The following is a 13,859-nucleotide window of genomic DNA, read 5'->3' as shown; positions in this document are numbered from 1 at the left end:
CAATACTGCAAGGTCCTTCTCCTCTTCCGTTACTTCTAATTGATGCGTCCCCAACTTATAACTAAAATTCTTGTTATTAATCCCTAAATGCATAACCTTACACTTCTCACTATTAAATTTCATCCTATTACAACATTCCACACAAAGATGGACTACAAGCCGTCAGGAACAGTATCCCCGATACTGTCACGGCTAACCTGGTGGCAGAACTTTGTGACTTTGTCCTGACCCATAACTATTTCACATTTGGTGACAATGTATACCTTCAAATCAGCGGCACTGCGATGGGTACCCGCATGGCCCCACAGTATGCCAACATTTTTATGGCTGACTTAGAACAACGCTTCCTCAGCTCTCGTCCCCTAATGCCCCTACTCTACTTGCGCTACATTGATGACATCTTCATCATCTGGACCCATGGAAAAGAAGCTCTTGAGGAATTCCACCATGATTTCAACAATTTCCATCCTACCATCAACCTCAGCCTGGACCAGTCCACACAAGAGATCCACTTCCTGGACACTACGGTGCTAATAAGCGATGGTCACATAAACACCACCCTATATCGGAAACCTACTGACCGCTATTCCTACCTACATGCCTCTAGCTTTCATCCAGATCATACCACTCGATCCATTGTCTACAGCCAAGCGCTACGATATAACCGCATTTGCTCCAACCCCTCAGACAGAGACAAACACCTACAAGATCTCTATCATGCATTCCTACAACTACAATACCCACCTGCTGAAGTGAAGAAACAGATTGACAGAGCCAGAAGAGTACCCAGAAGTCACCTACTACAGGACAGGCCCAACAAAGAAAACAACAGAACGCCACTAGCCATCACCTTCAGCCCCCAACTAAAACCTCTCCAACGCATCATCAAGGATCTACAACCTATCCTGATGGACGAGCCATCGCTCTCTCAGATCTTGGGAGACAGACCAGTCCTTGCTTACAGACAGCCCCCCAATCTGAAGCAAATACTCACCAGCAACCACACACCACACAACAGAACCACTAACCCAGGAACCTATCCTTGCAACAAAGCCCGTTGCCAACTCTGTCCACATATCTATTCGGGGGATACCATCATAGGGCCTAATCACATCAGCCACACTATCAGAGGCTCGTTCACCTGCGCATCTACCAATGTGATATATGCCATCATGTGCCAGCAATGCCCCTCTGCCATGTACATTGGCCAAACTGGACAGTCTCTACGTAAAAGAATGAATGGACACAAATCAGACGTCAAGAATTATAACATTCAAAAACCAGTTGGAGAACACTTCAATCTCTCTGGTCACTCGATCACAGACCTAAGAGTGGCTATACTTCAACAAAAAAGCTTCAAAAACAGACTCCAACGAGAGACTGCTGAATTGGAATTAATTTGCAAACTGGATACAATTAATTTAGGCTTGAATAGAGACTGGGAATGGATGAGTCATTACACAAAGTAAAACTATTTCCCCATGGTATTTCTCCCTCCCACCCCACCCCCCACTGTTCCTCTGATATTCTTGTTAACTGCTGGAATTAGCCTACCTTGCTTGTCACCATGAAAGGTTTTCCTCCTTCCCCCCCCCCTGCTGTTGGTGATGGCTTATCTTAAGTGATCACTCTCCTTACAGTGTGTATGATAAACCCATTGTTTCATGTTCTCTGTGTGTGTGTATATAAATCTCTCCTCTGTTTTTTCCACCAAATGCATCCGATGAAGTGAGCTGTAGCTCACGAAAGCTTATGCTCTAATAAATTTGTTAGTCTCTAAGGTGCCACAAGTACTCCTTTTCTTTTTGCATCCTATTACTATTACTCCAGTTTACAAGGTCATCCAGATCCTCCTGTATAATATCCTAATCCTTCTCTGAATTGGCAATACCTCCCAGCTTTGTATCATCTGCAAACTTTATTAGCACACTCCCACTTTTTGTGCCAAGGTCAGTAATAAAAAGATTAAATAAGATTGGTCCCAAAACCGATCCCTGAGGAACTCCACTGGTAAGCTCCCTCCAACCTGACAGTTCGCCTTTCAGTAGGACCCGTTGCAGTCTCCCCTTTAACCAATTCCTTATCCACCTTTTGATGTTCATATTGATCCCCATCTTCTCCAATTTAACTAATAATTCCCCATGTGGCACATTATCAAATGTCTTACTGAAATCTAGGTAAATTAGATCCACTGCATTTCCTTTATCTAAAAAATCTGTTACTTTTTCAAAAAAGGAGATTAGGTTGGTTTGGCACGATCTACCTTTTGTAAAACCATGTTGTATTTTGTCCCATTTACCATTGACTTCAATGTCCTTAACTAATTTCTCCTTCACACTGATTAACACAGAAAACAATTGGGGCTGTTAAACTTTATTTATATTCCATAGAAAATTAAATTCAGCTATATTTTCCAGTACAGTGATGAAATGGGTGTTTGTATATACAAACATCAGCATGCTTAACTAGTCACTTTCCCCCAAAATATGTAGTATTTCAGTCTGTTTATATGGAATATGGGAGTTGGGTGAGGAGCCATTTCAGTATATGTATGACTTATTAAAAGACAAATGTTAAGTAGAACTGTATCCTAAACTGCTTTATGGTATTGTACCCAAACATTGCATTTCAATGGGAGATTCAACATCCTTTATAGGAACAAAACAGACTCCTGAAACTCTTACCACAAAAGTGGTCCATAGTCATGCAAATAGTCCCATTATGTTCAATGGAATTGATCAAATGATTAAGGGTTTACAAGATTAGATTCCAAGTTTGTAAATTGTTGTGGATGAAACTGACAATGCCTGAGCTGTCAGATCAGGAGGAGCGTCATTCAAATAAAGGTGGGCTGATGTGTGATAAGTCTTAGCTCTGTTGCTAAGATGCGGAACATATTTTCAGCGAAGTTCTTAGCAGAATCCTGAGGCAGCTGGTTTGAGGTCATCAGTGTCCGGCATTATATTCGTCACTTATTGTTCTCTCACCCGCAAAGCTGGAAAATGAGGCATTTGTTTTCTTTGTTTTGCTGCTCCCATTCCAGTTAACAAAATGCATGTTAGACTAGTTTGGCTGCAAATAATTTTAGGTACACTGGGGACAACATCTGATTCCTGTCAGGCTGCAGAACTGGGATGACATCAGAATCCAAACATCCTCTGATCAGTGCAAGCAGAGGCATTTCTCTAATGGTTTGGACTTGATGTGATGCAGTATGGGTGTCATGGATAATTCAGACCAATGGGGAGAAACAGAATAAAAAACACTGTTTAAACACCTTCCGTGACCCCCACTCCTCTCCTCTTGACTCCTGACCAATTTAATAGCACAATACATATGCTAACAAACTTAAACAAAACCTTGTTTAAGTTTGTTAGCACATGCATTGTGCTGTTAAAGCCATATAAAGAATGAATGCCCTCCTTAGCAGTGTTCTGCTCCTTTAAGGAGCAGAGCGCAGCCCCACCCCCACCTCTGGAGTGGGGAGCTAGTCCCAAATCTTTCTGGTACCCCATACCCGCTAAAAATCTCTTGCCGGGATTGCGTACTGGAGAGTACCACCCTACTTGCACTGCTGCTCCTACTTAAGATTCCCCTGTTTATCCATCCCAGGATCACATTAGCCATTTTGGCCACAGCGTTGCACTGGGAGCTCATGTTCAGCTGATTATCTTGTTATCTCAGCAGTGACTGAGGTCAATGACTGCTAGGTATGGAGACCAATTTCTCTGTTCCACATATGTAGGAATTACTGTTCTAGACACACAGTCCATCTAATCCACTCTTCTGTCTCTGTCAGTGGACAGAATAAGATATTTCAGAGGAAGGTGCAGGAAACCCCAGACTGTACAATATGGAATTACCTGTTCATAATTCATTGGCTGCCCTCTCACTTCTATGTTTGTAAATTGTTCACATCAGAAATGGAAAATAGAGAAACCATGGTCATAAAATTGCTATTTTTGTAAAAAAAAATAAAAAATAAAAAATAAAAAAAAATAAAACAAACAACCCCCTCACCCCCAAGAGATTTTTAGCAGGTATGGGGGCCCAAAAAGACTTGGGGCTAGCCCCCCACTCTTGTACGGATTTATGCTAGTGTGACCGAGGGTCGAACTGGAGCTGCAAGTTGGGGAAAACATCTGTCTGAAGTCAGGAAGAATTGGCAATATGGCAGCATTAAAACCTTTTCAACTCAGCTCATTTCCCCATGTTTTATTCAAGGTTTCCATCTCTACCACCGACTGCCAAGCCTCATGCCGGAATGCTGCCTTCTGATAGCTGTCGGGGTACTGGTTGGAGCAATCATTTTTGGCACTGATCACAAATCCCCACCAGTTATGACTACCAACATTTACTTCCTGTATCTCCTCCCGCCCACTGTCCTTGAGGAGGGGTACTTTATGCCCACTCGCCCCTTTTTTGAAAATTTTGTGTCCATCCTGTGGTGGTCTCTACTGGGATCCCTCCTGAATGCATTTGGCATCGGACTCTCTCTCTATGGGATCTGCCAGATTGAAGCCTTTGGTCTCACTGACGTTAACCTGGTGCAGAACTTGCTCTTTGGCAGCCTGATTTCAGCTGTGGATCCCGTGGCAGCACTAGCTGTTTTTGAAGAGGCCTCTGTTAATGAGCAGCTTTATGTGATGATATTTGGAGAGTCTTTGCTAACTGATGGAATCACTGTGGTGAGTTTGCTTTTGCTGTTCATTTTTTCCTCACATTGCAGAGGCAGAGTTTCTGTTGGTTGTAGAGGAGAAACAGAAGGAACTCCACTGGAAATGCATTTATTTGTGATTGATGATGATAATGTGTATATTTCAGTGGTGACTAAAGGCTCTAATCAGGGATCAGAGCCCCATAGTGTTAGGGACTGTACTCACATAACACTTCCAGATGGTAAACACCGGACTAATTCATTAAAAAAACACACTGCTTATAGAACTGCTGGAAGTGAGAGGAGAATCATGTCCTGTATTTATTATTCAGTAAACTTTGATCCTGCTCCCACTGATGTGAATGGCCACACAATAATTGAATGAGTGATGCAGGGTCAGACCCTAAGCACCAAGAATTTTCTTAGTATTGTACAAGCAAATAAAAGAAATGGTTCTGCTTCAAAGAATTCAGGCCAAGATTTCCAAAGAAGACTAATGATTTTGGTTGTCTCAATTTTTGGGTGCCCAAACTGAGACAACTTAAAAGGGGCCTGATTTTCAGAGGGCAGGTGCTCATCTCTTTCTGAGAATCAATCCCTTTAGTCTGTCAAGCTGACTCAAAAGTGGTGTTGGAAGAAAAATAAACAAAACCTGAATTTTAGACAAAAAAAGGGACGTATTTGTAAAATTCTTTTCCTGGTTTTCAGCCAGCTCTGCCAAAACGTGAGGCATCCAGAATCACAAGTCACTTTTGAAATTCTGGCCTTAGGTCCTGATCTAGCAAAGCTCTTCTGTACCTGCTTATCTTTAAGCATGCAAATTGTCCCACTGAAATCAATAGGACTAATTGTGCTAAAATTCAAGCTTAGTCTTATTAAATGCTTTGCTAGATTGGGTCCTTTTAGAATCTAAACCACAGGAGCCCAGAACACCGTCAAAAACAATTCACACGCTGCTTGAACATCAAGTGCTCCTGGAAATTCGATGTGTTGGAAGACTCTTGCAGAGTTCATTGTTGAAGATCTTCATAGCCCATGGTATTTTAGGAGTGATTTAAAAAAGGGAGAGGAGGAAACTAATTTGATCTCTTGAGACCTAATTGTTATGAAATGATCACAGGCTCCTGATTCCCCAATCAGGATGAAAAGATTTTAAAGTTAAAGATGCATGTGATAAATCCTTGCTACTTATATCTGTATGGACATTGCTTATGAGGTAGCACACTAATGACTGGTGTCCTTTCGTTATAACAGTCGCTTTTAAAAAAGACATTACATTTTTATCAGGTTGAATGAAATTTTGTATTCTACATTCAGGAAAAGCTGTTAAGAGTTCTGCTGTGTTTGAATTTTACACAAGAAATGGCTATATTGCCATTTCTTATGTAAAATATATATTTAATATAGAAATATATATAAAATTTACTACTTTAGTGGGAAAAAAATCCCTAAAAACCTGTGGAATTGGAATAATGGTTTGGAAAATATTCCTATTTAAGTGACTGGAGGCCAAATCATGGTCACCTTACCTATTCAAGCTGTGCCATTTCCTTCACAAGAACTCTTTGCATGAGAAAGATGAAAAGGCTCAAGACTTCCATCAGCCAGCTCTTCTATTGCTTGCTATGAGCTGTGTATTAGCAACATAGTTGTGTCTACAGAGAATGGGGAGGTAAAGTTAATGAATATAAATGAACTATATACATAATGGATCATGTATGTAAAGATTCAGTGAATAATATATTTTGATTTCAGAATAATACAAGTGTCTACTTGGACACAGCCACTGGAACATAGAAAATCACCCTTTCAAGTTACTCCTGTGTTGCACTGTGCCAAAAACAAGTTTGAAAATTTTGAGAATAATTTTTTAAAAATTATTTAGACGTAGAGTAGGTTTGGGCATTTGTGACTGGTTCAAAAATTATTGGTCAATTAACTGGTCAAATATCGTCAAATAATACAAAAATGGCCAAACATTTTAAAGTGCTAATTTATTAGAACAGTAATCAAAAAGAATATGACTTTATAGGCTCCATGAGGCTTATCCTTACTTAGGCCTAATCACAAAAACAAGTTCCTTACCTGAGTTATTTTAACACAGAGAAGGGCAAAACACAATGAAAAATGTTCTAGAAAATGAAAAATTGGCACCATGACGCAATCAAACAGATAGGTTGCCACATGCACCAGGGAATTCTTGCTGGAATATTTGACAATATTTGACCAGGGTCAAATAATAGGCGGTCAATTGACCGGTCAATTTACATGATTTGACTAGTCAATTGACTGGCTTGCCAAACCTAATGTGGACACCAACCACAACACCTTACAAAAAGCTGTAGAATGCCTAACATAACACTTAATTAAATTTATAATCACATAACTATGACCACACCACAACATAAAAGTCATACTCTGGTAATAAATTAACTCAGTCAATACAAATACATTAAAACATTTAATAACTCCTTAAAGTAGAAAAGCTCCTTTTTACCAATAGTAGCCTCCAAATACCTCAACCTTCCTCAAAACCTCTATCAAACAAAATCCTTAAGATATTTCTTTTAATGAAAGAATATAAATGTAATATCTGATTGATGTCTTAAAGGAAAACTGCAATATAATATAAAATATCTTCTACTCACTCTGATGGGATTCCCTGGGTGCAACCTGTGGGACTCCTGAGCCCTCCAAACTTGCCAGCCTGGGTTGTCTCTTCCACTGTGATGCTGATGTCAAGCTACAAGCCTCTGACAGACACTGCACTTACCCAGACATTCCAGGCAGGGACACACCCACCTGAGTTACATGAATGATCTCCCAGCCGCTCATGAACCATCAATAGGGAATCTCCAGCCAATTCCCCCCTAGCTCCCTAGCCTTGCACCCTGGAACTGTATCATCTTGTCTTGTACTAGGCAGAAGCCTGACCAATGTAAGCTCATTACCTAGTTTGCCTTTCCCTCAGTGTGGAATGACTATTCAGCAGCATTGGTAGTCTGAGCTGAGATTTGCCAAGCACTTCAATGAAAACAGTTTTAGGTAAAATATAAAAACAGATTTATTAACTACAGAAAGATTTTTAGAGATTATTAGTAGCAGGCAGAGAGATCAAAGTTGGTTACCTAACAACTAAAAATAGAAACACACTCTAAATTCAAATTTTAACAGACTACGCAAGATTTGAATCAAACAGTTTTCAGAGTAGCAGCCGTGTTAGTCTGTATCCACAAAAAGAACAGGAGTACTTGTGGCACCTTAGAGACTAACAAATTTATTATAGCCTAAGCTTTCGCGGGCTAAGTCCACTTCATCAGATGCATAGAATGGAACATATAGTAAGAAGATATAAGTTGGAAGTTGCCATATAAACTGTGAGAGGCTCATTAGTTAAGATGAGCTATTATCAGCAGGAGAAAAAAAACTTTTGTAGTGATAATGAAGATGGCCCATTTAAATAGTTGACAAGAAGATGTGAGGATACTTAACTTAGGGAAATAGATTCAATATGTGTAATGACCCAGCTACTCCCAGTCTCTATTCAAATCCAAATTAATGGTATCTAGTTTGCATATTAATTCAAGCTCAGCAGTTTCTCCTTGGAGTCTGTTTTTGAAGCTTTTCTGTTGCAAAATTGCCACCCTTAAATCTTTTACTGAGTGGCCAGAGAGATTGAAGTGTTCTCCTACCAGTTTTTGAATGTTATGATTCCTGATGTCAGATTTGTGTCCATTTATTCTTTTGCATAGATACTGTAGTGTTTCACCCTAACAGAAGGTGCAAGCAGGTTACACTTCCTCAATACACAGATAGGACTGCCTTCCAGCCTGGGATTAAACTTCCCCAGTTCAAAGTCTTTGTCTTCCAGGTGTTGAGATGGGGGAGAGGGGGAAAAAAGAGGCCAAATGATGATGTCATTCTCTCTTTTATACCTGCTTCCAGCTTGCTGGAAAGGTCTTTGCTGTGAGGCGGGTTAGTCTGCCCCCATGGCGCACATATACATGCCTTTGTGGAGAAGTCTCTGGGTAGTGGATTGGGTGTTGATGAGCCATTAATGCCCATCTGGCCGGTGATAGCTACTCCTTTGTCATAACTGAAAGGCTAGCCATGGGTGTTCCCATCCTCACAACATAGTTCTGTAACACCTATAGCCATACGTCATACTTTCTCACAGAATGATAGTACATGCAATCCAAGAGGATATTAATGTTCAACATATAAAAACCTTTAAAATGATACCTCACAAGGCATACTTTGTGCAAAATATATCATCATATGACAGTGGTGAATATGGGAGTTCCAGGGTGCCGCTTTGAGGTACAGGGTGTCACAACTCACTATGGGCCATATATTAACCTTTGTTGGATTCAACACTCACTTTACACTGGAAACAACTACACAGGGTGCAAGGCAGTAGAGAATCAGACTTTCTGTTTAATTAAAGAGGCAAGATTATTCCCCGAAAGAGAAAAGCCTTAGCAGGGGACAGAAAAAGTTCACAAGCTTCCTTCCCTTGAGTTCCCATCAGATTCTTCCATTCGGGGCAGAGGGGGGATTTCCCCACACTGAATGGACAGTGGTTTCAACCCCTAGAATCTACAGATCTCAGAGGTTTCAGAGTAGCAGCCGAGTTAGTCTGTATTCGCAAAAAGAAAAGGAGTACTTGTGGCACCTTAGAGACTAATGGATTTATCTGAGCATAAGCTTTTGTGAGCTACAGCTCACCTCATCGGATCCATCACAGCTGCCATGTGCTTCTGCAGTGCTTGCTGCTCTGCCTTTTCACAAATTAGACAGCACAAAGCCAATTTTGTTTTGTGAACACGACAAAGGAAATAATTTGTAAAATCTTATGTAAAGTGCCAGTTAATCTTGCTTTCAGTAGTTTATGTCTTTGCCCTCAGTCAGAAAGAAGCCAGGTATTTAAAAATGCAGCCTCCAGGTGTTTAGCTAGAATATAATGTTTTTGTGTAAAAGCCCAAAGTACCAGGTTTAAAAATTCTTAAAATAAGACCTGCTACCTCTCCATAAAATGCCCCTGCCTTCTCCCGGAGCGAATCAAAGCACCAGAGGCTGATTCAGGCCTTCCTGCCACTAAAAGAATTATGGCAATCCATTTATGGAACAGAAATAATACCATGTGACTTAAGTGACTAGCGAATACTCATTGTGCCTAGTTAGTGATCAATCCATGGCTGAAATACTTTTTCATAAAGCATTTAGCAATGAATGCACACAATGAACGCACTCATGGAAATTGTGCTATTGTGTGACAATGGACAATTCAGGAACAGGAAAAGGGTCAAATGCTAGAAGTTATTCTCTGAAAATAGTCTGCCCAGCTCTAAACTCAACAGTGCACAATCAGCACTGGGTACCAACTGCCCACTTTCAAAAATCTACGCTGGAGACAGGGTGTCAACATCAAGAAACGGGGAGTAGTTAGAGAACAGCTGCTGTGACTCAAGTACTGTACAGTGATGCCGCATGTATACTCATATCCAGTTTCAGTGATCTGCTACTAAGAAGCACAGTTCCACACTTTGCAGTTTGGAAAAGTGAATCACCCTTATTTGTAGGAAGCTGCCATCTAGAACATTTTATTGTGCGTTTCCTGTCATCTCGTAACAATGAGCATTCCTGAGAATCTACTGTATGACAGCTCATGGTTAAATGTTCCCAGGAAGCAATTAAAGCTAGATAATATCTGAGGAATAATTATCATCTTTAATGAGCCGGAGCCTTTGACGAGCAAATATCTCCTTTAATCTCATTAAATAGCCTTCTGAAATTAGTTAGGCAAAGAAAAAAACTAAAGAACACCAGATATATGAAGCCTTTTTGGCTTGTTTTAAACAGGAGAGTGTTAGGGACTAATGCTATCAGTGGTAAAAATTATGGCAAATTTGTGATTTTAGACTTTTCCAAACTGACTTTTTTAAAACCTGGAAGTGAATCTGGTATGATCAATATTCATTGATAATAGGTACATTAGGATTTATAATCAGCTAGTAGTCAAAAACTCTTACATATTTTTAATCAGTATCCTCATACTGCCCTGCTGAACACTTCCGTTGCCATTTGATAAGTGGATGAAAATGGAAAATCCTGAAGGAGAGTTTTATCATGCATTTTTCAGAATAAAAATTATTCTTAACAAAAGCATGATAATTAAGCATTTGGCCTATATTTAATAAAAATCAACCCTACAGACCCAATGTATAATGTCCTGAGCATAATCTACTACCTAGCCTCACAATTTTTTTTCAGTATTTCAAGCTCCTTAACCAAAATAAATAATTTAATTAGCTATTTATACCCTTAAAAATGTCAAATCACTAATAAGTTTGTAGTGTAATTCTACCTTGAGAATGATTGCTATGTCATTAATGTATGATATGTAGGGAACTGAATGGTTCAGGGGAGTTGATGGCTTCAATCCAGTTCCTAGAGGATAATTGTCCTTGACACAACTGGAATCCCTGTGACAATTTCAAAGAATGAATGGGCCTGGAGACTGAATAACCCTTTCACCAGTAGCAGTGTTGGGAAGCTCGTGCTGCTGTTGCTGCTTTAGGTATCTGTAATATAAAAACCATGTAACCATAGTGAAATAGATTTTAGTTTCCAGCAAGCTTCAAGAGACCAGTATAAGTAAATAAAAAGAGTATTTTCAAACTTTTGAAAAGTGCCTTGACAATGTCCTTTTGACATTTTTTACGAATCCACTGTACAAATTTATCAATAGCCAACACACAACAGACTGTAATTACTATATTATTAAGGTAAGGTAATAAAAATTGGTTAAATAAGAGTTCTATTATATTTAATAACAATTGCATACTGAGCCATGAGTTAAGTATTTATCTACTGCCAGTATGAACCTGGAATTGCTTAGCTTCTATTCTAGTCTATTCAATTTGATTCAGTTTGAGTCTAAAGTTCTTACATCACCCATCACGGTGCTTCTGAGCACCTTCTATGCTACATATTTTATGGTGCTTTCTGAAAACATCATACATTCCATACACTGCACACATGGGGTGTCCCAGATTACTGTCTTACTATTTTTACATGATAGATATGACACATTGACTGGCATTTTGTACCATTTCTTCACTAGTTTTAGGATCTCAGCCAGATAGATAATTCTGAGGCCTCTTAAGGATATGTTCAGATTTAAACTATAATTTTGCTAAGCAATATGAGTATAATACAGTGTGTGACACATACCACTAAAATATTGAGGAAAAACTAGTTTTGAAAGATTTCTAATTTGCTGTCCATTATTTTTGCATACAGGTGTTATATAACATATTAATCGCCTTCACCCAGATGCACCGATATGAAGAGATTGAACCCGTTGATGTTCTTGCTGGAGTTGCTCGTTTCTTTGTAGTGGGACTAGGCGGAGTGCTGGTTGGCATCGTGTTTGGATTTGTTTCGGCATTCATGACTCGATTTACACAGAACATTTCTACCATCGAACCGCTGCTTGTCTTCATGTTCAGCTATTTGTCATATTTGTCTGCTGAAACCGTCTACATCTCAGGCATTCTGGCGTGAGTATCAAATAAGAATTTTCAAATGCCTCCCAGGGATAGAATTCCATTCTTGACAACTTCAAGGTGTTTTGCTTGGGACTGGTATAATGATTTCTGCGGCCCCCATCCCATTTTTTTTTTCAGTTGTGCTTCTTTATGGTCTAAATGTTCAACCTGGTCTGCCGATATATCTGTTTAAACACAGCATGATCTGATACCAGACCAACTTATGCGCTAATATTTATTTCTATGTGGCATTCCAATAATTTATGAGAGGGAGGTAGTTATATACAACATTGTTAATATCAAAAGAACAAAGAATAATAGACCAGATCTTGCACTCAGTTACAGCAATGTATATCAATTGAACTCCACTAATTTAAGTGGAATTACACCTAAATTAATTTTGTGTAACTTGGAACAAATCTGGCCCAAATATAAAACTCAGAAGCATTAAACAAACACATGCACATTAAAAAGCCAAGACAGAGTGATAAATGTGGAAGTGTTAAATGGTACTGGTATGTCATTCATTGGAACGTTGATTAGTAAGGAAAGACTTGGACATGTCAAGTGAATGCCATATTACAGGATCCCAAAGAGCGTGCTGTACACAAAGTGTCTAGAAAGAGAGGCAGACCGCTATGCAGATTTCGGGATGCTTGCAAAGATGAAATACATCCGATGAAGTGAGCTGTAGCTCACGAAAGCTTATGCTCTAATAAATTTGTTAGTCTCTAAGGTGCCACAAGTACTCCTTTTCTTTTTGCGAATACAGACTAACACGGCTGCTACTCTGAAACCTGTTAGTATCCTTAGAGTGTCTTTGCATGACTGGGAAAGAAGTGCAGAATGCCACTCTGGTTGACAAAGTCAGCTTGTTGATGGAGCAAGGCGTGGGAAGGATCTAGACTGGATCAATCTTTGTGATGACTGACGTCAGAGGAGGAAAGAATCTGCTGCTCGGAATCAGAGCATTGCTAGTATGTGGAAAGAGAAAAGGAGTACTTGTGGCACCTTAGAGACTAACAAATTTATTTGAGCATAAGCTTTCGTGAGCTACAGCTCACTTCATCGGATGCATTGTAGCTCACGAAAGCTTATGCTCAAATAAATTTGTTAGTCTCTAAGGTGCCTCAAGTACTCCTTTTCTTTTTGCGAATACAGACTAACACGGCTGCTACTCTGAAACCTAGTATGTGGGTGTGCCTTACCTGTGGACGAGACTGTCACTCAAGCATCGGACTCAGCAGCCCTTAAAGAACTCATCAGTGCATACACCATGTTCTGTAAAGAGCAATGGTGCCATTGATTAAACGCCAGACACTCCACTACAGTAACCTTGAAATAGTTCTATGGCTGGTCCCAAATGTGTTATGAATGTACAGGTGTGAGATGACAAGGAAAGGTCACAAAGGACTATAATATACACTAAACACAAAGGGGGGGAGAGAGAGGACACTGATGGGAGGATAACAAGGGGGACAGGGATAGGAAAGAAGAGTGAAAGGATTGAGGGAGAATGGAGAGATGCATGGAGGGCAGAGACAGTGAGGTGCAGCAAAGAGAGTGGGAGGTGAGGACGTGGGAGGGAGCTGAAGCAAACAGCCAATCAATGGAGAGGAAAAAATACCAAAGTAAAAACTGAAGAAGTG

General features: G+C 39.8%; 1 protein-coding gene across 1 annotated transcript in view; it reads left to right on the top strand.

Moving 5' to 3' along the window:
- SLC9A4 (solute carrier family 9 member A4) overlaps positions 1-13,859 on the top strand; it is a 58,511-nt gene that overhangs the window by 5,666 nt on the left and 38,986 nt on the right. Inside the window, exons 2-3 of the mRNA XM_038421089.2 lie at positions 4,225-4,688; positions 11,963-12,222. Of these exons, the coding sequence (XP_038277017.1) occupies positions 4,225-4,688; positions 11,963-12,222 (724 nt within the window). The remainder of the gene's footprint in view (positions 1-4,224; positions 4,689-11,962; positions 12,223-13,859) is intronic.

The sequence above is a fragment of the Dermochelys coriacea genome, chromosome 1 (assembly GCF_009764565.3).
Source record: "Dermochelys coriacea isolate rDerCor1 chromosome 1, rDerCor1.pri.v4, whole genome shotgun sequence".
Taxonomy (NCBI): domain Eukaryota; kingdom Metazoa; phylum Chordata; order Testudines; family Dermochelyidae; genus Dermochelys; species Dermochelys coriacea.
This window is presented reverse-complemented; position numbering and strand designations above follow the sequence as displayed.